Source organism: Musca autumnalis, unplaced genomic scaffold, assembly GCF_047663935.1.
Source record: "Musca autumnalis isolate F117 unplaced genomic scaffold, ASM4766393v1 scaffold_4, whole genome shotgun sequence".
NCBI lineage: Eukaryota > Metazoa > Arthropoda > Insecta > Diptera > Muscidae > Musca > Musca autumnalis.
This window is the reverse complement of record NW_027411977.1, coordinates 162,133,782-162,160,747: the sequence shown is the minus strand read 5'-3', so window position 1 is coordinate 162,160,747 and position 26,966 is coordinate 162,133,782. Positions and strand designations below refer to the sequence as shown.

The 26,966-nt window shown below is 35.5% G+C and overlaps 1 protein-coding gene across 1 annotated transcript in view; it reads right to left on the bottom strand.

Moving 5' to 3' along the window:
* Positions 1-7,557: 7,557 nt before the first annotated feature.
* The window catches only part of Nca (neurocalcin homolog), a 782,213-nt gene continuing 762,804 nt past the window's right edge, over positions 7,558-26,966 (bottom strand). The window contains exon 5 of the mRNA XM_073981628.1: positions 7,558-7,867. Within this exon, the coding sequence (XP_073837729.1) occupies positions 7,673-7,867 (195 nt within the window). The 3' untranslated portion in view covers positions 7,558-7,672. The remainder of the gene's footprint in view (positions 7,868-26,966) is intronic.

Sequence of the window (26,966 nt, the reverse complement as noted above, 5' to 3'; positions counted from 1 at the left end):
CATTTTGCATTAGTTCTTTGTAGTGGATAAATTTACATTTCATGGAATGTATTTTGAATAGATTTTTCGATTTATTTAAAAATTGATTCGCTATTAAGCGAGGATTTTTCATTGATTTAAGACCTCAGAGCCATTTGGAAAAGAGTATTTAAAAGAGTTGTGGTAACTTCTAATTAATATTTATGGCCTCTTTCTCTAGTTTCTTTCAAATTACTAACAAACTCATGTTTTTGTATGAAAAAACAGTAGTTTGATAATAGTTCGATAGTCTTAATGAAATTGAAATATAGTGAATATAAAACAATGGAATATCTCAAATAAATCATTTTAAAAAGCGAATGAGTGCAAATAAAAATCAAATAATTTTATTCTAGAAAGTTAGCTTTTATTACTTAAAAATACCCAAAAACATCTTATAATGCTTCTTGCATAGAGTCATGCAAAATAGGTGATAAACATCTAAAATTGATTGCATCCTAGCTGCACCATGCCCTTGTAAAAATCATGACTTCTTTCACTCAAAAAGACATAGTTACTTGCACTCATGATTTAACTAATTTTGGCTACAAACAAATATACAGTCTGATATTTCTTGCACCTATGATTATCTTTTTGGATACAAACATTTTGCTGAATAATTAAAATACCATGAAATAAATTGATTCTTGTGTTCTTGGGAATTTTCTTTGCAAAAAGTTATTATAAATCTAAACATTGCTAAAATGTGAAAATTTTATGAAATGGATTCAAATCGGACATTGTCAAAATGTGAAGAACGGAATGCATTTTTCATGACTCTGCGTAGACTGCTTCTAAAAAAGCTATTCACATAGAACAACTTCAAATAAATTTTGCTGGGTAACGCCAATAATCGAGAAGTTGTACACCCCAAATATTTCGAAGTATTGTCGGAAAATGTATACGTCCAAAAGTGGAGACAAAATTCGGAAACTTCCTGGCTTTACAATTTACAGAACAAAAATTGGCTATGTAGTCCGTATTCTATATGTCTATATATGTAGGCAAACTCGACTGCTACTTTTTTTTTGTTTTCCAGAAATCAAAAATTACGAATTTTCATAACTTTGCCTCCACTGTGCCGACAGAAGTGATTGGTTGTTGGAAACCATTGATGTATCAGACGGAGTTTTTCGACTCAACCTATTTTTTCAGGACATAGCTTAGTTGGCTTTCATTGACTCTATCACTTCTGGTAAAATAGTAAAGCTTTGGTATTTTTATGCAAGTAACGAATATTATTTTCTTACAATAATACAAAGCTTTTTTAATGGCACGGAAATTAGTGTGTAATATATGCACTTTAGAGCAGAAACGGCGTTATGTTCGGGTCAAACTGTTTATATCCTCCAAACACAGTATATATCTATTGGACATATTCGCACTTTTTGCATGGAAGTTCTTTCACCAAAAGGATTTCCAAAATCCATATTAGTGACGATATTTTTCAAAACTTATGCTAATAGCCACAACAACACAACACATGGTCGTATGTCAAACTGACCTGAGTATGCTTATGCTAAACAATGACAAACTTTCCAAAAAAATGTCAAATGACGTTTGGCGACACTGCGTGTTGCCTAGACCAGAAGGTTTTTAGTGCCCCTCGTGCATAAAATCATCAAAAAATTCCACTGCCTAAAAAAGCATAACATTGCCAAATATATTAAGTTTAAACAAAGTTTTGTTTATTAATGTAGTATTTACAGTTAACTCTGTATTGTACCACTATTGTGGTACTGTAGTGCAATGTATTAATTCAAGAATTCAATATTATATTCGTATCAAACATATAGTGAGAAAAAGTTCTGATTAATTGATAGCTTCCAATTTGAATTCTACTCTAGCAAATCAAAAACAGGTTTTGATACGATCGATTTGTATTTCCTGGGTAATTGTCGCTGTCCGGTGATAAAAGGATCCGAGCTTAACAATAATCGATGAACCAAATCAGTATTTCTTAATATGCGCGAATTCTTTCGAGTGTGATATTGGCGAAACCTCTTAATATCTTTGTTTCTGGCCTCTGCAGCTTCCCTGACAGCTCTCCAATTGATACTAACGCATTTTGTATTATATCTGGAGCATGAATTAAAATTTTGTGTACAGTAGGTGGAAGGTAATACCATCCAGGGACGTACGCAGGGGGGGGGGGGGCACGGGGGGCCCGAAATGGTTTGGTCCGACAAAATTTTTTGAGCTACTTTAACAAATTATTACGATTTTTTCTCTAGACATTTTTTTTTTTGAAATTTCAAATGAAAACTGATATTGTTCTGAAGGTTCTGTACTGAAAATGTTCTTTATCAACAAGCTGTCTGAAGCAATATTTAAAATTTTTTGTTTGAATACGCTCTTTGAGAGAAACTTCCAGTAAAACTGAATTCCTTCCTTATGCCATGCCTGTGTTTTGGAATTCGTATTCAAAAGGATTACAAATTCATTATCGTGCGGATTAGAAGTACATAAAATGAAGTGTCTATTGGACAATATGTACGACATATCAAGGGTTTATGTGGAGTATATCTCGAAAACCAATTAGAAAATTGATTTACTGCCTTAATCAATATTTTGTATTCCTATTTTAGGGTATTTCAGGTTTTGACCGTTTTTCAGGAAAACCACAAGACCTATCCAAATGGAACTAAAAAAAATTTTGTAGCAGTGAAAACTGTTTTTGAGATATAGGAATTCAAATTGGGCAATTCACTGACTGTATCTTCTCCTTATAAAACAATGTCATGACTGCAATTTCCCAAACCATTATAACTCTCGAACAGATCTACAGATTTTGTCCAAAATTTGGATCTCGCAATATTTTGGACACTTCCCTTGCCAGACTTCAAAATATTTCTCTAAAATCTTGAGCAAAGTCCAATTCGATTTTTTCGAGACCTACAGTAGGTTCGAATATAGATCGATTCACTTGAGGTCTTGTTTATAACGATGTTGTATTTTTCGTGGGTGAGTCAATGGTTATATCAGGATTGGTCCAAAAGCTCTAAATCTTACGCCGACCAACTAGTTTGACTTTCAAAATGAGATCCACATCCAAAATGGACTATATCAGTCTATCCTTTCAGGTATCGTCTGTACAAAAGTGCAAAACTTTTGCGCTTTCATCGAAGTCACATTTTTGATCATACCCAGCAAAATGTTTGTAGCCAAAAAAGTAGTTGATTCATGAGTGCAAGTGATTTCGACTACATCTTTTTACTTGAAAGAAGTCTTGATTTTTACAAGGGCATGGTGCAGTGAGGATACTGTCTAATTTGCTTCTTAAGCACACATTTTGCATTAGTTCTTTGTAGTGGATAAATTTACATTTCATGGAATGTATTTTGAATAGATTTTTCGATTTATTTAAAAATTGATTCGCTATTAAGCGAGGATTTTTCATTGATTTAAGACCTCAGAGCCATTTGGAAAAGAGTATTTAAAAGAGTTGTGGTAACTTCTAATTAATATTTATGGCCTCTTTCTCTAGTTTCTTTCAAATTACTAACAAACTCATGTTTTTGTATGAAAAAACAGTAGTTTGATAATAGTTCGATAGTCTTAATGAAATTGAAATATAGTGAATATAAAACAATGGAATATCTCAAATAAATCATTTTAAAAAGCGAATGAGTGCAAATAAAAATCAAATAATTTTATTCTAGAAAGTTAGCTTTTATTACTTAAAAATACCCAAAAACATCTTAAAATGCTTCTTGCATAGAGTCATGCAAAATAGGTGATAAACATCTAAAATTGATTGCATCCTAGCTGCACCATGCCCTTGTAAAAATCATGACTTCTTTCACTCAAAAAGACATAGTTACTTGCACTCATGATTTAACTAATTTTGGCTACAAACAAATATACAGTCTGATATTTCTTGCACCTATGATTATCTTTTTGGATACAAACATTTTGCTGAATAATTAAAATACCATGAAATAAATTGATTCTTGTGTTCTTGGGAATTTTCTTTGCAAAAAGTTATTATAAATCTAAACATTGCTAAAATGTGAAAATTTTATGAAATGGATTCAAATCGGACATTGTCAAAATGTGAAGAACGGAATGCATTTTTCATGACTCTGCGTAGACTGCTTCTAAAAAAGCTATTCACATAGAACAACTTCAAATAAATTTTGCTGGGTAACGCCAATAATCGAGAAGTTGTACACCCCAAATATTTCGAAGTATTGTCGGAAAATGTATACGTCCAAAAGTGGAGACAAAATTCGGAAACTTCCTGGCTTTACAATTTACAGAACAAAAATTGGCTATGTAGTCCGTATTCTATATGTCTATATATGTAGGCAAACTCGACTGCTACTTTTTTTTTGTTTTCCAGAAATCAAAAATTACGAATTTTCATAACTTTGCCTCCACTGTGCCGACAGAAGTGATTGGTTGTTGGAAACCATTGATGTATCAGACGGAGTTTTTCGACTCAACCTATTTTTTCAGGACATAGCTTAGTTGGCTTTCATTGACTCTATCACTTCTGGTAAAATAGTAAAGCTTTGGTATTTTTATGCAAGTAACGAATATTATTTTCTTACAATAATACAAAGCTTTTTTAATGGCACGGAAATTAGTGTGTAATATATGCACTTTAGAGCAGAAACGGCGTTATGTTCGGGTCAAACTGTTTATATCCTCCAAACACAGTATATATCTATTGGACATATTCGCACTTTTTGCATGGAAGTTCTTTCACCAAAAGGATTTCCAAAATCCATATTAGTGACGATATTTTTCAAAACTTATGCTAATAGCCACAACAACACAACACATGGTCGTATGTCAAACTGACCTGAGTATGCTTATGCTAAACAATGACAAACTTTCCAAAAAAATGTCAAATGACGTTTGGCGACACTGCGTGTTGCCTAGACCAGAAGGTTTTTAGTGCCCCTCGTGCATAAAATCATCAAAAAACCCTTTAAAATAGCTTTACGTAACGATACACAACATTTTTAATTTTCATGATTTTTGGTCAAGTTGGACCCCCTCCCCCCCCCCCCCCCCCCCCCCGAAATGAAATCCTGCGTACGTCCCTTATACCATCCATATTTCAATGTCAGCTCTCTTGCAGTGTCTATTGCATACGCCCTGAATTTATTTACATTAATTTTGTAACCAGACGATAAGGCTTGCAATAATATTCCACATCTTTCAATTAGGTTTTCATCCAGGCCAGTTATTTCGGCTGACAGGCTTGCATGTTTAAAAAATTGTCTTGCCGTGTTACCGTCATTGGAAGTTCCACTTCCTCCAGTTTTGGGTTTGTCAACAATTAGTCCCATTTTTACACGAAATTTTAGCTGAATTTCCTTTTTTCTTTGTTGAAATTGTGTTTTTCCTTCGGGAGATCGTATTTGCCACATTTCTAATTCAAGGCGATATGATAAGTGGAGGAAGTACTCAAAAAATCTAATATAAGCGTGTAGAGGTGACAAACCAAACTCGTAGAAATTTGTTTGAACTTCTTTTTCTAAACACTTTTCTATATCGTTCATCTCTGTAGGCTTTGTTTTACATATATAGCAAGTTGCAGATGATGTCTGAGTTAAAGCATTGCAGACTTTTCCATCGACCATTGTAAGATGCAAGCTATGCTCAATATGTATAGTTTTCTGACCTATTTTGAATTCTGTTGGCGTGAGCGTGTTGATTTTGTTTTTGATGTAAATCTGCTCATCCTGGGACAATTTATTAGTTTCTTTTTTAAATTGAAGGCGAATGGGTCGACAATAGCGTGTTGATGATGGACGGGGGTTCTTCCAAATTATTTTAGTTTTTTCAGTTTTATCGGAACTTGCTATAAGTAGGATTGGAACATATGAGGTGACAAATAAGTTGCTCTCTTCTAAGTAAGCATCTTCAACTTTTTGCTTATATTCGCTCTGTCCCGAAGATCCGTCAAATCCCCATTTACCTATTAGAGTAAAACGGTCTGTTGTTGTGTCTATGACTTTATTAATTACATCACTTTGTAATTCTGAAATACGTGTCGCGGTGTGATCTAATAAGCTCTGCAGTTCCACTTCTGCGCATGCTTCAGTTACATTTATTAGATCTGGATAACTTTTCTTTTTTTCTTGTATAACTTTTTGGTAACTTGGAAAAATATCTCCATCAAGTTTGCTACTTACAAAGCTTCTTATTAGCAAATATTGGTGCTTTGTTAAATTGGCTTCGGTAATTAGAGATAATACGTCAGTAATATTAGCTGGCAAAATTAATTTATCATGTTGCAATACAGTATCACGTAAGTCTTCAGATAAATCAGCAATTCTTCGTCTTTTTGTTCTGCGAGAAGACTCTCCGAAACGAACTCGGGGACGACCACGTCCACGAAATCTGTGTGGTTTAGGTTTTAATGATGTCGCTTTTTTAACTAGAGAAACACAGTCTTTTTCCGCAAACCAACTCGAATTGTATTTCAATACTAATCCTTTTGTTCGTTTACATTTATTCCAAAATTTGGCAAAATTTTTGCAATTGTACGAAATGCAGCTTTGTAATTCAGTTGGCTCAACTACATAGCCCTCATTTTCAATATTGCTCATCAATGTATCAAACACACCTTTTGATTTATCACAGCTTGTTCCGCTCTTTGAACACCAAATGTCTAACAAAAAAACCCGAGAAATTATGCATTTCTTACAGCTTCCTATCCCAAAATAAAGAAATAAATAAACAACAGAAATTAGCAATTGCAGGTACTAACCACATTTATACTAAAAATGCACTCAAAACGTATGTTAGGGAATTCTGAACAAAGATTCAGACCAAAACTATTTATAAAATTCTGAGGCAGCGTTAGTCTAAGACCCAATTCGCAACTAGATGGCAGCTGATATTAACAGTATATAATCTTAAGCCTATGACCTACATTGGAAAATTATTCCCGAGGTGGGCACTGGTGGGCATCATGACTGAAACCTTAGGTCAAATTTAAGTATATGATCGAATTGGCTTAACAAAATACACTAAGAAAACATACAGCTAACTGGAATTCCACAACACGTTAAAACACTATTTTTTAAAAAAAATTAAGCTATTACCTCCTCCTTCAAAATCCATTATAATATTTTGCAATACGTATTTGTTTCGCGATATTTTGAATATATTTACTTGCACTTAAAATATAGGTTGTACTCACAACAAAAAATATTAGTCAATTGTTCCGACTTTTGAAGCTATTCTTAAGAAGATCGCGTTCGAATGAAACAAAAACTAATATATTTTTAAAAAGCTCCATGTCATAGCTATCAGAGTTGCCAGATGTTTTAACAAAATTTTGACATTAATTTTTTTATTTTTGGCCAATTGGTGGATCCACTGTGCCCCACTTACCTTGACAGGGGCAAATTAAGTATACTGGGAATTAATATTTGTTGTTTTTCTCACATACAAACTGGAATAAAAACAATAGTGTATAATTTGTGGTTTTTATATTCCTATTTCACTTTTATATTCAAATTTTGCTAAACCTACCTGAAAAATTGCACCATTTTATTTTAGTTATAATTAAAATTGTTCTTTCATTAATTTCCATTTATTTGCTTTTCGATATAGAAAATAAAGAATGTCAATGCTTCAATAATAATCCGAACATCTATTGCTTACTTAAACTATAAATATATATGAGTTAATGGGATTGGGGATCACATTGTAATAAACGTACTATCGATGGATCACTTTTTGCACCTTCAATGAATTCCTCTAAGCTTAGTTTTCCATCCTTATTTCGATCCATTTGTCTAAATATTTTATCAGTTCGTTTTTCAGGAGTGCTTTCGTCCTCCGGCATTTTCATTACTGATCCAACCATTTTGTAGATTGCCTGAAATAAAAAAATAATTGTAAGGTGTAAGATGTAATGTGGATTTGTTATCGTTAACAAGTAGGGCTATACTCATATATTTGTAATTTTTTTCTTAAAAATTATTAATGAATAAGCCCAGAATAACATGTGAAAACATCTAAAATATGGCAAGTTGCTAGGTACCGCTACACCATTACAAAATAAAAACAAAACATGAAAGCCAAAATCATTTGATACCAATTGTGTAATTTTTTACTGAGGGGTTCTTCTTCTTTATTTAAGTTAGTCGATTTTCACAATATCAGCAACCATGTCTCTACTTCTGACAACACCTAATAGATATCCTACGTTTTGTATTCCAGACCGTTCTTAAATATTCGCAATTTCAGAAAGGAGTCCCGTGCAATTTTAATACGCCTTTTTATGTCATTGGAGCAATCCCATTCGCCATTTATATTTACTCAAAGATTTTTTGAAATATTTCTATGGCTTTTCTACCTGCTCAAAATCATACACTTAGTTTCTTCTTTATATTAACTCTATGTTTGTTACTGCATGTCACCAATTTGTCCATTAATTATTGCAGGATTGAGATACTATCAACTTATACTGTAGTATCGTCAGCATGTTATTGATGTTATTGTTGTATCTACCACCAAAAAAATATGATAGGTTCTGTTATATCTCCATCAATTTCAATTTATGCGGATTGATACTAAGTTACTTTTTTGCGCATCTGATTTCTTTAACGTCAATCCAATTGAGATAAGAGTATAAGTTAGTTTGTCGTGTTGTTCTGTGTCAAAAGCCTATGAGAAGGCTTCTCGACAAAACATAAAAACTTCTTTCTGCACTTCTCGGCATTTGTGAATAACAATTTAATATAATGTAAAACCAAGTTGAGGTATGCCCATATATTTTTCGCATTTTTAATAAATTTTCTTTAGAAATATCGTCGGTGTCATGCTTAAGTGTTCCATACGCAATTTTTGACATTTTTAGTTACAGGTACCTTTCAAAGTTTTCAACCCTGCTCTTTTTGAATTTCTAGTCGGATTTCCTCTATCTCTTATATTTTTCGAGATATAAAAATGTCTTTATGTTCCATATCCACTTTGGACGCAAAAAAATCTGCTTTTTTGTTCCATATCCATAAAGCCTGGTGTATGGAAAAAATAACTTTGAACTTTTTGTTCCATATCCATACCGTTTGGCGTATGGAACAAAAAAGGAAAAAAACGAATTGTTCCTCTCAAAAAATGATGGCGTTTGGAACAAAAAATTTCCCAATTTTGTCAAGTTACGAACAATTTGGCGTATGGAACAAATTGCTTTAAAGGACTAGGTTTAAAAACTGAAGAAGAATAGTGTTTAAATCAAGATATTTTAAAATGTTGTATTGTTATATGAAACTAAAATTAATTTTTTCTTACATTTAACGCCTCCCGCTTAATAAAATACATGTAAGATAATTAAAATGTCAGAAAATGAATTAAAATATAATTCTATTGCCACTACCAATAGTTCAAAGAACGATTATTTTTCGAATGAATTAAACGATGGAATAAGACAATAAAAATAAGGTAATAAAAATTATATTTTTCGAAAGTGAGAGAGTCCACTCCTTGAATAAATGTAAAGGAAACATATAGCAATGGTCCCTAAAGCATTAATTTTCTACTGCAACTGTTTTATTGAAGACCCCGAATTTTCAGCTTTACAGCAGCACTTCACATATTGGAGGTGGAACACAATTGATCAAAAGTTTGTTTGTTAAAATGTGACAAAGTGTTCCATGTGACACAAATTGCTAAAAACATGAAAAAAAGATACTATGGAACAAATCAACAACGTTTTGTATTTATAAAAATTGACCATAACTTCTAGACTATAGCAGATATCTGACTAAAATAAACTCCTAATATATTCTTTGAGTTTTGTTAAGTAAGACTGAGCTCTTAAAGTATTAGATTTTTGCACCACATCTAGCCTGTATGGACTAAAACATTAACTTGAGTTTTTCTCGAAACAGGCAAATGGCGTATGGAACACTTAAGTATGACACCGACGATATGTTTAGAGTGTGATTCATTAAACGTAATCATTATATGATTTTGCGTAGATTTAGATTTCCGCTTTTATTTCCTTATAGATATTGTAATATTCGTAAATTCGTAATTTCGATTTTTATTTTTGCATGGCTCATCCGTTAAATGTAGTATTTCGTTTGTCAGGCAATAATTTTTTCTTTTGGCTTCTTATTTTACCAACATTTTTACAAGGATTGATTTCATCGTATATTTTACTCTTTCCTATATGTTTTCTACATCGCACTGTGGGTGAAATCCAAATCTAGCGGGGAAAAATTAATAACTTTAAAACTAGTTAAGATAGACTATTGAAATTTTGATCATATGTTTTTTATGACCGTAGGCCCCATGTTATGGAATATGGTCTATATTGGCCCACATTTTGGTGTAGATCCCATATAGCGGTACCGCCCGATTTTCGGCGTTTTGAATAACTTTGCTAAATTTTCTGTCCGAATCAAATGTATTTTGACATTTCGGATTCCCTGAGGTCAAAAAACTTCTCCACAAAAATTGGGGATATAGATCCACGTTTTGGTTTAGCCTCCATATATAGGTATTGTCCGATTTTACTTATTTTAAAGTTTTTAACAAATTTTTCTGACCGACATAGCTGTATTTTGGCATTTAGGGCAACCAGTGGCCAAAACAACTTCTCCCAAAAAAAGTGGAGGCATAGCTTCACGTTTTGGTATAGGTTCTATGTAATGATATCCAAACTAAACGACTTTTTTACTTCAAAATAAAATGGCGGTAAAATGAAGAGTTGCAAATAGTAGCAGTCGGAATTTTCGGAGTAATTACCTCGGAGTATGTATTTTAAGAAAAACAATATTCGGAAGTGATCCCCGGTTATCCCCGGTTAGTTGTACTTTATATAAGATGCTTAAAGTCGAAAAGTTTTGTCTTAATAATTAAAGATTATTTTTTGCATATTTACAACAGTAAATAATTAAGCAATCACTTTCTTTTTAAAGCAGCACATCCAAACTTTAATTTTTCCCACAATTTTTGACGATCAAAACAAATACCAAAAAAGTCGATTTAGCAATCACGAATAAAAACTCCCAATGTATGTACCGCTATAACAGCCAACTACAATAAAATACAAATTTGTTTATTGTTTTCGGGTGCCGCAAGATGTTTAGAACAGGACGCCATTAATTATTTCCATATAACATAAGGTCAGTTTTCGGACTCTTGCTCCGCTAGATTTGAATTTCGCCACAGTGCATCGTTTCTATCAACATTAGACATTTCTTCTATTGTCTTATTATTATTGTGTTATATCTTATATTTTATTTGCAGTTATGTGTTTAAATATTTGTATTAATTGTTCCAAATAAATACTTAGGATAACCCCAAGGGTACTTTTGACACTTTTTCGAATGGGTAGGAGCCATGTTTGTGCTTTTCATGCATATCGACGCCTCCAAACAATAGTATGCTAAGTCCACTTAGCATGTTTTCAAGTTCTTTACATTTTTATATTTAACGTCCTTTAACCTAAATTCTGTAAAATTTTGGTAATTGTTTAATTGGGCAACAACAAATTCTCCAGTTCGATAGGATAAAATGTTGAGGTGAGGGAGGTGTGATCCATAGGTATGTTTCTCAGTTACCGTATATGATGAGCAGTGGAGGGAGAAAAGAACAAGTGAAATAAAAACAACCAGTATTAATTCTTAATATAAATATGATTGCTGTTTATTGATCGTATTCAATTCTTTTCTAACAACAAAGAGATTACCTTTTGTAATCGTGGAGTTGGCGCAGAGGCCTTGGTGCTTTCGCTTCTAGAGATAAAACAAAAGTGAACGCAGAGGTTCATTGGATCGCAGAGGATCTTAGTGATCACAGAGGATCGTGTTGATCGCAGAGGATCTTCGTTTATTACTAATACAACTACAATTATTCCAGTGAGAGAACAGTCTCTCCTATGTATCAAAATGAGCAAACCAACAACAACCGTCGCCCGTTGGTATCTACACTCTCCGGTCTCCGCAGAGGGAACTTGTAGAGGTGATACCTGAGCTGTCAATCAGCATCCGTGATCGACTGGGCTCGAGAAGTTGAAGGCCAACGTATCTAACTTATACATTGCCGCCCACCTTGATACACGTAAGCGTGTATCAACAATTAAAGCTAGAAATAATTGTAAAAAGAATGAACGTAAATTCAGATTTCAAGTGAGCTATAATTCAAATTAGCGATTTCTATAAACGAGTAATTAAGAAATGATCGACTCCGATATTCGCTCGATTCAAGAATATGGAGACGAGTCACTGAACAATTCAATTTAAGTTTTCAAGATATAACAGTACTAGCGATTTGGTTTAATTATTTGTTAGCATTACTCAATAGTCGATTTCAATTTAAAATACGAGATTAGGAACAAGAGGTGGCAGGAACCGGACCGATAAGAAGGTACCCGAAAATAGATTTTTGGGCAAGCAACGAATTCAAAACTATCTTTGACGGTTCCCAAAAGCATACTATTATCTTATGGTGTTGTCCGAAGACCGATCCAACAAACGAAGTTCTCGACTTTTGACATCAGTAAAAGCCGAAGTGGAGGTTGGACGCGACAAGGAAGGACTAAATATTCGACTTTTGACCTTGGTAAAAGCCGGAGAGGTATTTGCGCGCGACAAAGAAGGGCTAAATACTCGACTTTTGACCTTTGTAAAAGCCGGAGAGTGGTTTGGGTGCGAAAAAGTGGAATTATGTTCTCGACTTTTGACATCAGTAAAAGCCGGACTTATCTTCTTTGAAGAAGCTACAACTTTTCTAATTTGCAAAGTATGAGTATCCTGAAGATTGCTTTGGCATTTATTAGAAGAGCGGGTCGACATATTACACTTAGACTCTCGACTTTTGACATTTGTAAAAGCCGGAGAAGTGCAGGGCAATGTAGAAATGCCTGGAGGGTGTCGGGGCTGCGACAAAACACAACTGTGATCTCGACTTTTGACTTCAGTAAGAGACGGAGACAGTTTTGATGTGGTCGGAGCAATAACTCTTCTAACTTGTGGCCAGTGGAGAAGGCTATGATGCCGTTGTGTGCACAAGTTGCAACTATGTTTGCTCTGGCAAGATTTAATTACATGGCCACGAGTTAAGCAATTAAGGCATGACTTATACTTTTTAACAATCGAGAATTTGTCCTCAAACGAAAGTTCTTTGAACCGGGGGCAGAGACGCATGACTCTGGTTAGGACAAATTGGGCAACAATATTTCTGGTTCGATGGAAGTTTTGATTTGGACAAAATTTTATTGGAAGAAGAAACATTAAACGACAACAAGTTAGTCGAGCGACTAGATTTAGTAATATTGTTAGGTGACGATTTTGCGACCTGATTTCCATACACGCTTTGGATACACATCAGTGTTTGTATCCTCTCTGTGAGGAAAGCATGATCCGTGATGACTTCATAGACCGTCATTGCAGCAAAACAACTATTAATCCCTCGCTGAATGGTTTTTAGACCAGAACAAGTTTCTTTATCCAAAGAAGGGAGACTGAGCAATTGTTGGATGTGACTATTCACCACGATACGTTTATTGTCATACGTATCCGACAATGATTTCCACGCTAAGGGGAAACTAGAATTGGTGAGTGGAAATGACGAGACGATTTCGCGAGCCTCACCGGTGGTTTTCTGCAACAAATAGCAGAACCGCTCAATGTCTGAAAGTCATGAGTTTTTAATATATAGAGTGGTGAACAGATCCCTAAACGTGCGCCAAGATATAAAGTCACCAGCAAAAACATCAATGTCGATTGGTGGCAATGGTATGCTGTTGGTATCGACAGGTGATGTAGAGTTAGCAACAGGGTCACCAGAGCTAGTTGGGATTGGGAAAGTTTCTGGTGGAGCAAAAACGCTGGGAAGCAAACCTGAAGAGGTCGTTTCTTCAGAAACGTTCAACATTTCATTATTTAGAGGTGCTGAGATTGGTGGAACTATACAAGGTGGAGATTTGAGGCGATCATTTTCAAAAGAGTCACTACGACAAGTTGTGAAGGAGGAAGTTTCTGGCTGACCAAGAACGGTGGGAGGGGCAGACTGCACAGAAACCGGAGATAAAGGTTCACACGAAAGCAAACCTGAAGATTGCGTTTCTTTTGAAAAGTTCAACAAATCAGTTGGTGGAGGTGGCGAGATGGGAGAAGCTATAGCAGGGGAAGGAGTATCAGTGCCTGAAGATTTAAGGCGTTTAAGATGTTTGTCAATGGTAGACAAGCACCGGATATAGGTCATGTAGGTTGTACCATATTTTTCCTCAACGACATCAATACCATCAGTCTGTGCAGTCTCGGATGTCGAGAGGCAGTTTTTGCACTCCTCGTAAGTGCAATGAACTTTGTTCCACAATTTTCGAAGCTCTGAATTGTGGATTTCGAGATAATGTACGTTATAGTTGGTTTCACTTTTCTTTTCAAATGAAGCCACACGTCTCAAAAAGATGTCAGAAGCTCTAACAAAACGAGTGAGTGGCGTGACTGACATTTTTAAATTATAATTCTACAATTGAATTTGCAGTTGAAGCACAAATTGCTATAGCTCAAAGGAAATAAGAAAATTCCACAAAAACCTCCAAATTTCTACTAATACAAAGGGATAATAGCAAGAGGTGATGATATTTGAAATTAAAGTAGGCGAAATAGGAGTAAATTTAAAGAAACTTCCTCAGAGCGAACAAAACTACTTTAATTTGGCCAATGAATGCTAAAAAGTATGCGAAATGTATGTGGTGTTGCCAAGTGTAGGGTGTAGGTTTCAAAAATCCAGTGACAAAAAAGCTATTAATATGAAAACACTAATGTTTGCACCAGAAAATCAACGCAAATCAATTAATTTGTCTGAAATATATATTGTTCGGTTGATAAGTTAGTGCAATGTATGCCAAAAGTAGGGTGTATTTGTCCAAAAATACCTAAACCCCTACGGAGACTCAAATATTATTCCAAAATGTTTAACAAATATTGCCAAAAACAATATAAAAAGTGTCAAAAAACAACTATTTTTCACTTATATTCTCTGCTAGAAATATGCGCAATAAATGCCGAATGTAGGGTGAATTCGTCCAAAAATTCCAGAAACCCTACTGCCAATTAATTATATTTCCAAAATTTATCGAAAAATAATTTTCAAAATTAATTATTAAGAAAAAAACTTTTTGTGCTTTTGCCCCACTGTGCTGACCACACAAGCGACGCTAGCAGAGAAAAGGCTGTGTGTGAACAGCTAAACTCCCACTGAACAACAGACGTTGCAAACGACCAAGCAAGTCAGTGCAGAGGATCAGCAGATTTTTTTAAGGGACGCTTAAAAAGGCGGGAAGAGATATGTACATTGTTGGTAGAATTACAATGTAATTTCTCAAATTAGAATAATTACCTGATCGGCAAAAGGTAGGAGAATAGAAAAATGAATGTGTTTGGTTGGTGATGGGCGATCTCAACAACAACGAAATTAAATGCAGCGAGTTTTTGGATGGTGCGTTGTTATTGTAAATTTGACAGTGCAAATATTTCAAAGGGTTCTAAGTAAACCGAGGGGGAAAACAACGCCAAATATTTGTTGCTTGGAGAGCATCGCAACAATAAAATAAACCAAACGACAATATGTATATGAAGTGTAACAATGTATGTTATGTTTTTAGTCTAAATTTGCCAATGCAAATTCTCAACAGAAGGGCTTCGTTAGAAAAAACCCTGGGGAATAACAACAACAATCGGTGCAATGAGGGTAATTATTTACCAAAGGGAGAGTGCAATAACCGATGCAAATCCGATTGGAAATTTGATGGGTTTTGTTTTTGTAAATATCGAATTCTCACTAAAGGTATCGGCCTTTCAAATGAAATCAACAACTAAACGAGTTGTGTGATACTATGAAGAAAAACGACAACGTTTTGTACGATCAACGCGACGTAGGGTGATCAGTACAACAAAATAAAACTAGCAACAACTAGGGTTTCAATAGGAGAAACGAAATAATTAACACACGTAGTGATGTTAATAGTCGACCAGAGTGATTTTTAGCTACAATTAGGAATTGTAATGAGAAAAGGCAATTGGCTTTATGTGTGTTGTTATGGTGATACCAAATGATTTGGAGCAAATCTAACAAGAATAACAACAACACGGATAATGATTTGTATGATCACCGCGACATTGGATAATCAGTACAACAACGATTTCAATAAGTTTTGTGTGGACTGTATGATGGAGGAAGGAAAGCAACGAATTAAATGCACTCGCGTAGGACAATTGAAATTCGACCAATGATTTATTTATTTACTGCTCAAACGAAAAATATTAACACTCGCGGTAGCTCACTTTTTATAGAAATCTGAGTTTACGTACCTGGTGTTAGTATGGTGATTTGTTGTTGTTAGATATGATGCAATTTTATCCAATATTTGTCCGTCCTAAGACAACAACAAAGGCTTCAAATCTCGTTGTAGCACAATAGAAGAGAGGGAGAATAGGCAACTGGAGCAGCGACAACAAAAAGGCTGGCTTCTATCCGGCTCGATGCGACCAAATGTATAATTGGGCAACAACAAATTCTCCAGTTCGATAGGATAAAATGTTGAGGTGAGGGAGGTGTGATCCATAGGTATGTTTCTCAGTTACCGTATATGATGAGCAGTGGAGGGAGAAAAGAACAAGTGAAATAAAAACAACCAGTATTAATTCTTAATATAAATATGATTGCTGTTTATTGATCGTATTCAATTCTTTTCTAACAACAAAGAGATTACCTTTTGTAATCGTGGAGTTGGCGCAGAGGCCTTGGTGCTTTCGCTTCTAGAGATAAAACAAAAGTGAACGCAGAGGTTCATTGGATCGCAGAGGATCTTAGTGATCACAGAGGAACGTGTTGATCGCAGAGGATCTTCGTTTATTACTAACACAACTACAATTATTCCAGTGAGAGAACAGTCTCTCCTATGTATCAAAATGAGCAAACCAACAACAACCGTCGCCCGTTGGTATCTACACTCTCCGGTCTCCGCAGAGGGAACTTGTAGAGGTGATACCCGAGCTGTCAATCAGCATCCGTGATCGACTGGGCTCGAGAAGTTGAAGGCCAACGTATCTAACTTATACAGTAATAATCGGACAATCCGAACAGAAGTTATAAACAAATATTTACTTAGCATAGTACTGAAGGTCAAAGAAATTTCCAAACTTTTAGAGCTTATCCTGCAAAACTCACTGTTCAGAATTAGCAAACTATTATTTGGAGGTGTCGAACGTCCTTTAACTTAAATTCTGTCAAATTTTGGCAATGATCGGTCAATCCGAACAGAAGTTATAAACAAATATTGACTTAGCATAGTACTGAAGTTCAAAAAAATTTCCACACTTTGAGAGCTTCTCCTGCAAAACTCACTTTTTAGACTTAGCATACTATTATTTGGAGGTGTCGATATATTAATAGAGAAATCGTGGAAAACAGTTATATGGTGGCTATGACCAAACGTGGTTCTCTATGTATAATTTCAAAAATGCATTCATTTTGATTATATAATTAAAAAAAATTTGGGTACCTTTCTATCCAAGTGTGGACCTAGTTATATCGTCAAATTTCTGGAGGCTACCACCTCCAGTACATCTTCGGACATTTCGAATGTATACAACAAATGTAAAATTAGCATTTATTCAAATGCTGATAAAATAATCTATAGACAGATTTAGTTGCATCTTGGACACATTATGAAATGTCGGCTTTAAAACTCATCGTAGTTTTCTATACGAGGGCTGCACGAAAACTATCTGGACCAGGCAACATCGCGTGTTGCCAGGCGTCATTTGAAACATTTTTTGGACAGTTTGGCTGTTGTAGCCTATACGCACTCAGGACAGTTTGTCGTACGAACTTGTGTTGTATTGTTTACAGTGCATTGAAAAAATCACTTTGCAAAAAAAATTGAATTTACGTGTAAACATTTTTGTCCGATCGTTTTTCACAACTTTCGACGTGGATAATCACGGCCAGAGTGCATCAAATTAAATCTTGGTATGTTGATAATGGGGCATCCTATAGCACTATGAAAAACAGGTTTAATGATTTCAGTCGTGGCCGACACTCGCCAAAAAACGAAGGTCGTGAGGGTAGCCCAAAATCGCCCGTTGTGCCAGAAAAAATTAAGCCGTGCGTGAACGGATAATGCACGATCGCCATGTAATATACCGTGAGATAGAGGCGTCATTGGGCATTTCTTCCGCCAAAAACATTTGATATTGCATAAACACCTGGCCGCAAAAATGGATTTTTCTAGTTAGATCCACCAAAATTGGACAATCGCTCAAAAATGCTCTTGGGGATTGGTGCAAAGAAATTGTGAATAAAATCGATCGTTGTTCTTTCAAACGACTTTTATAAGGTCGTCACACAAAACATTAGTCGACTGTTTAGGTCTACGAAAGCGAGTCAAATCCAACGAAAGTTATTCGTGTAAGAAACACTTCGAAGTAAATGGTCGCCTGTTTCTTCGGCAAAACTGACCGCGCGGCGATTATACGGCTTCAGAAATGTAGGATGGTTAATTCTTAGTGTTACACTATAATCTGTTTGCTGAAGTATATTGAGAAATTCGAAAACCGAACAAGAGAAGACGAATCATTCTTCATCATGACAATTCGAGCTCTCACACATCGATTCAATCCAGTGCCTATTTGATCGCACAAAACGTGAAATTTATGGTTCATCCGACGTACAGTCCTGACTGGGGATCCAATGACTTTATTTGATTTCTGCATATCAAGAAAAAAGTGTGGTCAATGATTTTCTTAACCAGAATATGCTTTAAAATCGTTCAAAACCCATGGTTTTGAGGTGTCTAAATCGGAGTGGAAAAAGGGATTCAACAAAAGCGTATAAATCATGGTGGAGATTAATTAATAAAACTATTTTTTATTGTAAATATTCACAATTTCATTATTTATCAGATAGTTATCGTTCAGCCCTCGTATTTACGGCTAACTTAAAATTGAAACTTTTCAGCTCATTAACATATACTCCTTTTTTCACCAACTTCAAGCTATTACGCCTAGTCACTTTTTGATTGGATCATCGCTACTGTCCCCGGCCGAACTTGAGGAAGTTCATTCCCCTACCGCATTTCTAAATCGATGGAGAAAGCTTAAAATCGTAAATCAAGAAATCTGCACCACCCTACTGCAGACTGCCATTTTATATGGATTATGACGTGCTTCGGTATAAAATTAAGCTCAACGACAGGCACAGTGAAATGCGAACATGCGAACACAGCTGCCGTCATCACACACAGAAATTTCACTGTGTTTATGGAGATTTATGGTAATGTGTGGCAGCGAAGGCGCAGTGGACTTCTCTTTTTATCTCACGTGTTGTTTCTCCATCGTATCTACACTTTTTCGAACGTATCCAACGCCACTCACAACCACCCCTTCCGGGGACGATCGCCCTGTCCCCATACGTAGGGACGGCGTACACACCATGATCCGTATTGTTTAGTGCAACCGCATTAAACTCATTTATAAAAACTATAAAAATATTTAACATTGAAGTCATAGTAAATTTTATTAAATTACCTATTAAATAACCCTTTATGTCCCATTAATAATTCACATTTCTTTTCGTTATTTTCTTTGATATTCTGATCTGCAAAAAATAAGCAAAACAACAACAAATATTGTCGTTTAGAATCCACAATATCCATATGTATAGGAGTTGTTGTTATTGTCTCTCGCCTATATGCTTGTGCATCACCAAAGCCAAGGCAATGCAATGAGTGAAGAACAATAAAAACAACAAACTACATTAGATTTCATATGAGACATAAAGAGAGTTATTTTTTGTTTTATTTTATGCTTTGTCCTCAACAAAGGAATAGAATATTAGTCAGTTGAATTTGGAAGTCAGACAAGTGAGATCGCTTAAATACAACAGTCGCATTTTTCTATTATATACAACAAAACGTGCAAAGCAACACATTTGTGAAAATTATCATTATAAAATTAAATTAAATAAACTGAAATTTGTCAAAACCATTAATATAACTTTACCCCTTTCAAACTGAAATAAACGCAACAATTGAAGTGAACTAAATTTAGTGTGTAATCAAATGTAAATAGTAAATATACATATTTTATTTGAACTGAAGTTGAAATTACAATAAAACTAAACAAAAAGAAAAACACAAAAATCTTTTGAATTTTGGAAAACAATATAAGGTAAAACTAAAGTGCGGTAAAAACATAAATTGCTAACTTAATATAAAATCACACCCCACCCCTAAACATTTTGGTCCTTCGAACTGGATCATGTTTAAAAATAAGTGAAACAATTCGAACTAAATGAAAGAACCAGTATTGTGGAGGAAAAACGTCAATAAGTTGCAGTGACATAATAAGCAAAAACGGCAAGACATAAAACATTGTGAACTGTGTTAACGTGATTTCATTTATGAAATTGTTAATCTCTTTGCAAAAAAAAAAAAAAAAAAAAAAAACAACAAAAATACCGTACACTTAACGGAAAATTCTACTTCATTTTCAACGTTTTGTGATATTTTTATTTCTTTTAGACCTCAAGCGAAAAGTTCGTCGACATCAGGCGCAACATTAACAAAAAAAATAAATAAAAGAAAACACTCAAAGAAGCAGTAAGTATACACATACATTTACCTCGTATCATATCCTAAAAGAGAGTTAAGCAACATAGACCTAAATTTGATTTTGTGACTTTCAATTTAAGAGTTGCCATCCTTGCAAATTTCTGGAATGTTACGACTTTTTTTGGACATTTTAATACTACTGTTTAAAGTATTCTATCTGACCAGGGGATAACCGAATTCTTTGAATTATTGATAATTTTTTTTTTGGGGATTTTACACATTCCTGATTTTGACATTCTGTGATTTTGGAATTTTTTTGGTAGTGTTTTCCAATTTTGGTAAACGTTTTGCCGTGTTTGCTGTATAAATCAAATACAATTGACATTTTGGATATTTTTGGTCGTTTCTTCGGATTTTGGTCAAAATTTTTGCTCATATTTGCTGTTTTAAACAAATGTTATTGACTTTTTGGAAACTGATCGCGTTTGTTGACTGTGGTCAAATTGCACTCGTTGCATGTGTTTGCTGTTTCTAATCAGATATTCTAGACGTTTTGGTCGTGTTTGCTGCTTTGATTAAATATTCTTTAAATTTTGGACATCTTCTGTTCGTGGTTGTTAATTCGCTTAAATAACCTATTAATTTTTGGAAACATTGGTTTTTGGGTGATTTTTTTTTTCAACAATGGAAGTAACCAAAAATTTCACAAAGGTGTACAATGACTTGATAGACTTCAATGAGTTACAAGTCGGAAGTACCTCGGAGGACAATGTACACGCCTTGGAAGCACTTCGTGTACAGTTAGACCACATCTAGACTCACGTACGATGAACCCCTGGAAGAAGAAGCTCCCATTGACCTCAAAACAATTCGATCCACCTACAGAACGGCTCTCACGGTATACAAAGATACATTAGGATCAATAAACGCCGAAATAGATGTCCTTACGCACAAGTCTCCGGAACAGCAGGATAAAACGGTTTTAGAAAATCCGGTACATCGTCCAATTAAGCTTTTTCCATGCGACACGGACATCTTCTATGGTAGCTATAAAATCTGGCCGACATTTACATACCTTTTTTCCGCCATCTACATCGAAGGTACCAGGATTAGTAAGGTTGAGAAACTATACCACCTAAATCAAAAGACTGGAGGAGAAGCTCGGAACATTATTGCGGACATCCCTCTTGAGAACACATTAAGCTCTAGCCCGGACATACCAACCTGGAACGACTATAATAACTTCCTAACACAAAGATTCAAAACCTTAGAATCGGTAGGAAATATACAATCATCTACATCACAGGCAACACAATTCTCTAAAGAAAATTCAAGACCTCAAAAAGACAAGAGACTTAATACATTTAAATATCAATATTGCACAGAATCTCACATACTGAAAAATTGTCCTAAATTCTTGACAAAAAACATAAATGTTTGTATTCACGTTGTGAAAACAAAAACTTGTTACAATTGCCTCTTAACGGAACATGCAGTTAACGAGTGCAAGAGTAAATACAATTGCAGACATTGCAACCTTAGACATCATACGCTGTTGCATAGAGCATGATGTACCCAGCACAAGTGCTCAAGCGCTTACTACAACCATACAGTCCACACCTAGTACTGAACCCAACCATCTCACATCGCTAGCTCTTCTTGATGAGAATAGACTTCATTCAAAATCGGAAGAGACCTTGCTCTTCACAGCTTTAGTGGAAGTTTAAGCGAATTGTCACAGGTTTGAAGCCCGAGCAATCATCGATGTGTTTTCACACTTCGCTCGCGGTTAAACTCTGACTTTAAACTTGATGTATGGGCGCCTGTTTTGAAAACCTTGACTTTCAGTTTACCACCAAGGTATATGGACATAAGCAATTACAACCACTTAGACTTTCCACTTGCGGATCCACATTTTAACAAAAGCAGACCCATTGACATCCTCATTGGTTTAGACATATGATCAAGCATTTTTTGATTTAGCGGTTCCGATTCGTTCACATGGTTCACTTTTAACACAAAAAACCGTCTTTGGGTGGATTGTGGGTGGACCAGCAGAGCGATCGGCCCACTAGAGTTGGGCAATCTAGTTCCTGGAGCGGCTCGGTCTTTATAGTTCCTTTTCCCAAAAGGAACTAGTTCCTTAATATAGTTCCAAATAGTTACGAGAGCGATATAGTTCAATGAATCTTTCATCTTTCTTTCTATTTTCTTCGTTCCAAATAATTTCGAGACCGATATAGTTCACTGAATTCTTTCGTCGTTCTTTTTATTTCTTTCGTTCCAAATAGTTCCGAAAGTGAAATAGTTGAAGGAATCTTTCTCATTATTTTTGTTTTCATCTCTGGTGGATGTGATTTACGTTTATTTAAGAATGTGGCCGCATCTGAATGATGAAGGAACCGAACGTGAAAGATTGAAGTAAGCGTTGAATTAAATTAAGAAAATAAATTATACAAACGAAATGAATTATATGCACGGTTGAAACTATATGAACTAAAGGAACTATATAAATGCACGGCCGAATATAGTTCCAATAGTTCCTTTTCCGGAATAAATCCTTGGAACTAGTTCGTTCCGGAACTACACAAATCTACGGCCCACTCACCTAGAAACATTTCATTATTTAATGCGGTGGCATTAGACCACCTCCAAATACCAAAGAATTCTGTTTCGTCCATCACCTGAAGGGCCAATTGAGGACTTTGAGCTGCTTACTGTGACTTTTGGAGTCAATTGTGCCCCATTCTTGGCAATGCGGACATTGCTTCAGCTTGCCGAAGACATACAGGGATCACATCCTTTAGCATCATACATACTACGTAACAATATGTACGTAGATTATGTCCTGGAAGGGGGACATACAATTGAGGTAGCCATGACATCTAAAAATGAACTTCACACTGTATTAGCCTCTGCTGGTTTGACCTCAGAAAATGGTCGTCGAATAATCCAAGAATTATTAAAGACCTTCCGTCAGAAAAACTTATGTCAGATGATTGTTTACATCTTTCTGAAAACTTGTCTACAAAGACTTTGGGCATTAAGTGGAACGTTAGCAGAGACTCGTTCACATTTTCTCAAACTGACGTCATTATTAAATCCAACTACACAAAAAGAGAAGTCCTCTCTATAATAGCACGTTTTTTTGTTGATCCCTGCGGATGGTTAGCGCCAATCATTATCGTTGCCAAACTCATCACGCAGCAGATTTGGCTCGACAAAGTAGGATGGGATGATGGACTTCAACCTTTGACATTAGTCGCTTGGAAAAACTTTATAAAAGGCTGCCCAGACATCCAGCATTAAAAGATTCCACGTTGGATACAATATACACTAACATGTAAGATCGATATTCACGGATTCTGTAATTCTTCTGAAAAGGGATATGCTGCGACTTTATTCATTCGTCTTGAGGACAATAACGACATACGTACACATCTTCTGGCTGCCAAAACTCGTGTTGCCCCTGTTAAGAAAATCTCTTTACCTAGATTGGAACTTTGCGGGGCTGTATTACTAGCAAAATTGACATCATTCCTTGTACCGAATCTGAATATAGGGCAACATGACATCTACTTTTGGATAGACTCAACAATAGTGTTGGCTTAGCTTCGAAAACTACCATGTAACTGGAGCACATTCGTAGGAAACCGTGTGTCTGACATCATGGATAAAGTTGGAACAAGAAACTGGAATGTTAATTCACATGACAATCGCAACAAGGGGATGCTCAGCCAACGACCTTCAAAATTATGATTTATGGTGGCACGGACCTCCATGGCTTCAAAAACAAAAAAAATGTTGGCCACAACTCCAACAAATTGCAAACACTTTACTCGAAAAAAATCTATTAAAACCCTTTTAACTCCTTCTATTTCCGATCTCCAAGAAACTGATCCTTTAAACCGGTTTTCGACCTTATCTCGATTTCTGCGAGGATGCCGAGATATTAGACGTGAAACTCACACCTCATCCGAAAACCTCCTAGCTGAAGAAATTGTAGTAGTTCACTTTTGACTTTAAATCCCTTTATCGACAACAAAGGAATCATGCGGGCAAACGGACGGCTTACAAACTGCCCCATGATGACATACAACGAACGACATCCAATATTTTTGCCACATCAGGCAAAGCTTTTACGTCTACTTGTCAAACATACACATAAATACACATTGCATGGAGGGAACCAAGTAATGGTCCGCATCCTGCGGTCAGAATTTTGGGTCTTAAGACTAAAACCACTTACGAGAATGGTCATAAACCGTTGTAACGCCTGCATCCTATACAAAAAGCATACGCAAACTCAGATCATGTCGTCATTGCCTCCAGAATGCACGCAATTTACCAGACCTTTCTTGAATACCGGCGTTGACTTTGCAGGACCTTTTCACATTCGAAGTTTCACAGGACGAGCATCTTTAGTCACAAAAGGTTACGTATGTATACTTGTATGCTTCTCGAGCAGAGATGCTTAAAAAATATAGGATAGACTTTTTCAGACAAATAAAAAATGACCTAATAAATATGTTCATCAGGACTTGGAATGGGAGTTCATACCACATGGCGCCCCACATATGGGAGGAATGTGGGAATCTGGTGTAAAATCCTTCAAAATGCACCAAAAAAAGATAGTCCCCAACATGACATTTAATTTTGAAGAATTCTGCGCTATTCTGGCTCGCATAGAATCTTGTTTGAATTCTAGACCTCTCTGCCCTGCAAGTGATGATCCAAATGATCTTTCACCACTCACTCCTGGACATTTCCTAATTGGTGCTCCATTGTTGGCTCCACCTGAACCAGACATTTCTGAAGAAAATATTTCAATAGGCAATCGCTGGAAAAGTCTAAAAATCCTATCTCAAACCTTATGTCTCAGATGGATAACTAAATAAAGCCAGCTACGAAATGTCCAATTAAATGATATTGTTAATTTATACCCAGGGCCAGATCAAAATATCAGAGTCGTAGATCTCCAGACATCTACTGGTGTTATCAAAAGTCCAATCACAAAATTTATCCCGCTGCTCTCCAATTGACTTATAATCACTTCATTTTGTCACCAATTCTGTCATATTTAATCTCACTCTTTTTTATTTCTTACAGACATGTCGACCTCAAGACCTCGCCACTGGACATACTTGTGTGGACTGTGCAGAGAAGACCACCCTCTCAAGTCATGCTCACGATTTTTAGACCTCGATCCAAAGCGACCACAACCACGAGTGCCCCGACAGCTGGATCCAAATCCAGATTTACAAAAAAGAATTGTGCGAAGTGCATCTGAGTTTAGAATGAGACCAAAGCCCAGCGGTCCCTTCAACTGGAACACCGTTTTCATACCAACTGCACATATCAGAATTGCCATTTCAAACGAAGTTTATATATGGCACATTTGTCGAATTGGCATTAATACCTTTTCACCGGTTTCCAGAATATCAGCTGACCTTCAAGATCGCCTTCGTCTCAAGACCATCATGCATATGGACACTCGTTTATCTGTTTTTCTCGCTAAAGGTCGTACATCGAGATTTGTATGGAGTCGCGAAATACGACTTCCACGTCGTCCATACAGTGCTGCAGTTCCTGAGGATCCAACCTCCGGTTTCATGCCGATCCAGATCCCAAGAGCAACTTGCTATTAGAAATTGAGCTAGGAGCCGACGAATTTTACCGCCTTTATAGAAACGGTTCAATTTCAACGGATGTCAATGGAGTTATTGCCCAGCAGACAGCTATTGGATATATATTTGTTGGCCCTACTAAACGACTGTGGTAAATACATCACCAAGGGCGCGGTATGTTTAATGCAACCGCATTAAACTCACTTATAAAAACTATAAAAATATTTAACAATAAAACAACAAACTACTTTAGATTTCATATGAGACATAAAGAAAGTTATTTTTTATTTTATTTTATGCTTTGTCGTCAAGAAAGGAATAGAATATTAGTCAGTTGAATTTTGAAGTCAAACAAGTGAGATCGCTTAAATACAACAATCGTATTTTTCTATTAAATACACAAAACGTGCAAAGCCACACATTTGTGAAAACTATCACTGTTTGCGTAGCAAATAAAAATGGAAAAAGAAAGAAATAAAACACAAAATTTTCGGCGGTAAATAATTCAACATATGTTTGGTTTTTATTGAGCAAAATGATTTGTAATATTATCGTAGATAATATTTACCCTTGTTAAGCTGTTGCTTGAGAGAGATTCGAGAACGAATTAAAATGTAAACACAGCGAAAAGCGTAGGTGTTTTAATTAAAATTATATGTATATATATATATATATATATATATATGGCGAAAAACAAAAATTTTTTACAATCGATGAATCCGAGTTTCACCCTTTCAGAATTCGCGAACTGTTAACATATTCTATATAGTATGATATAC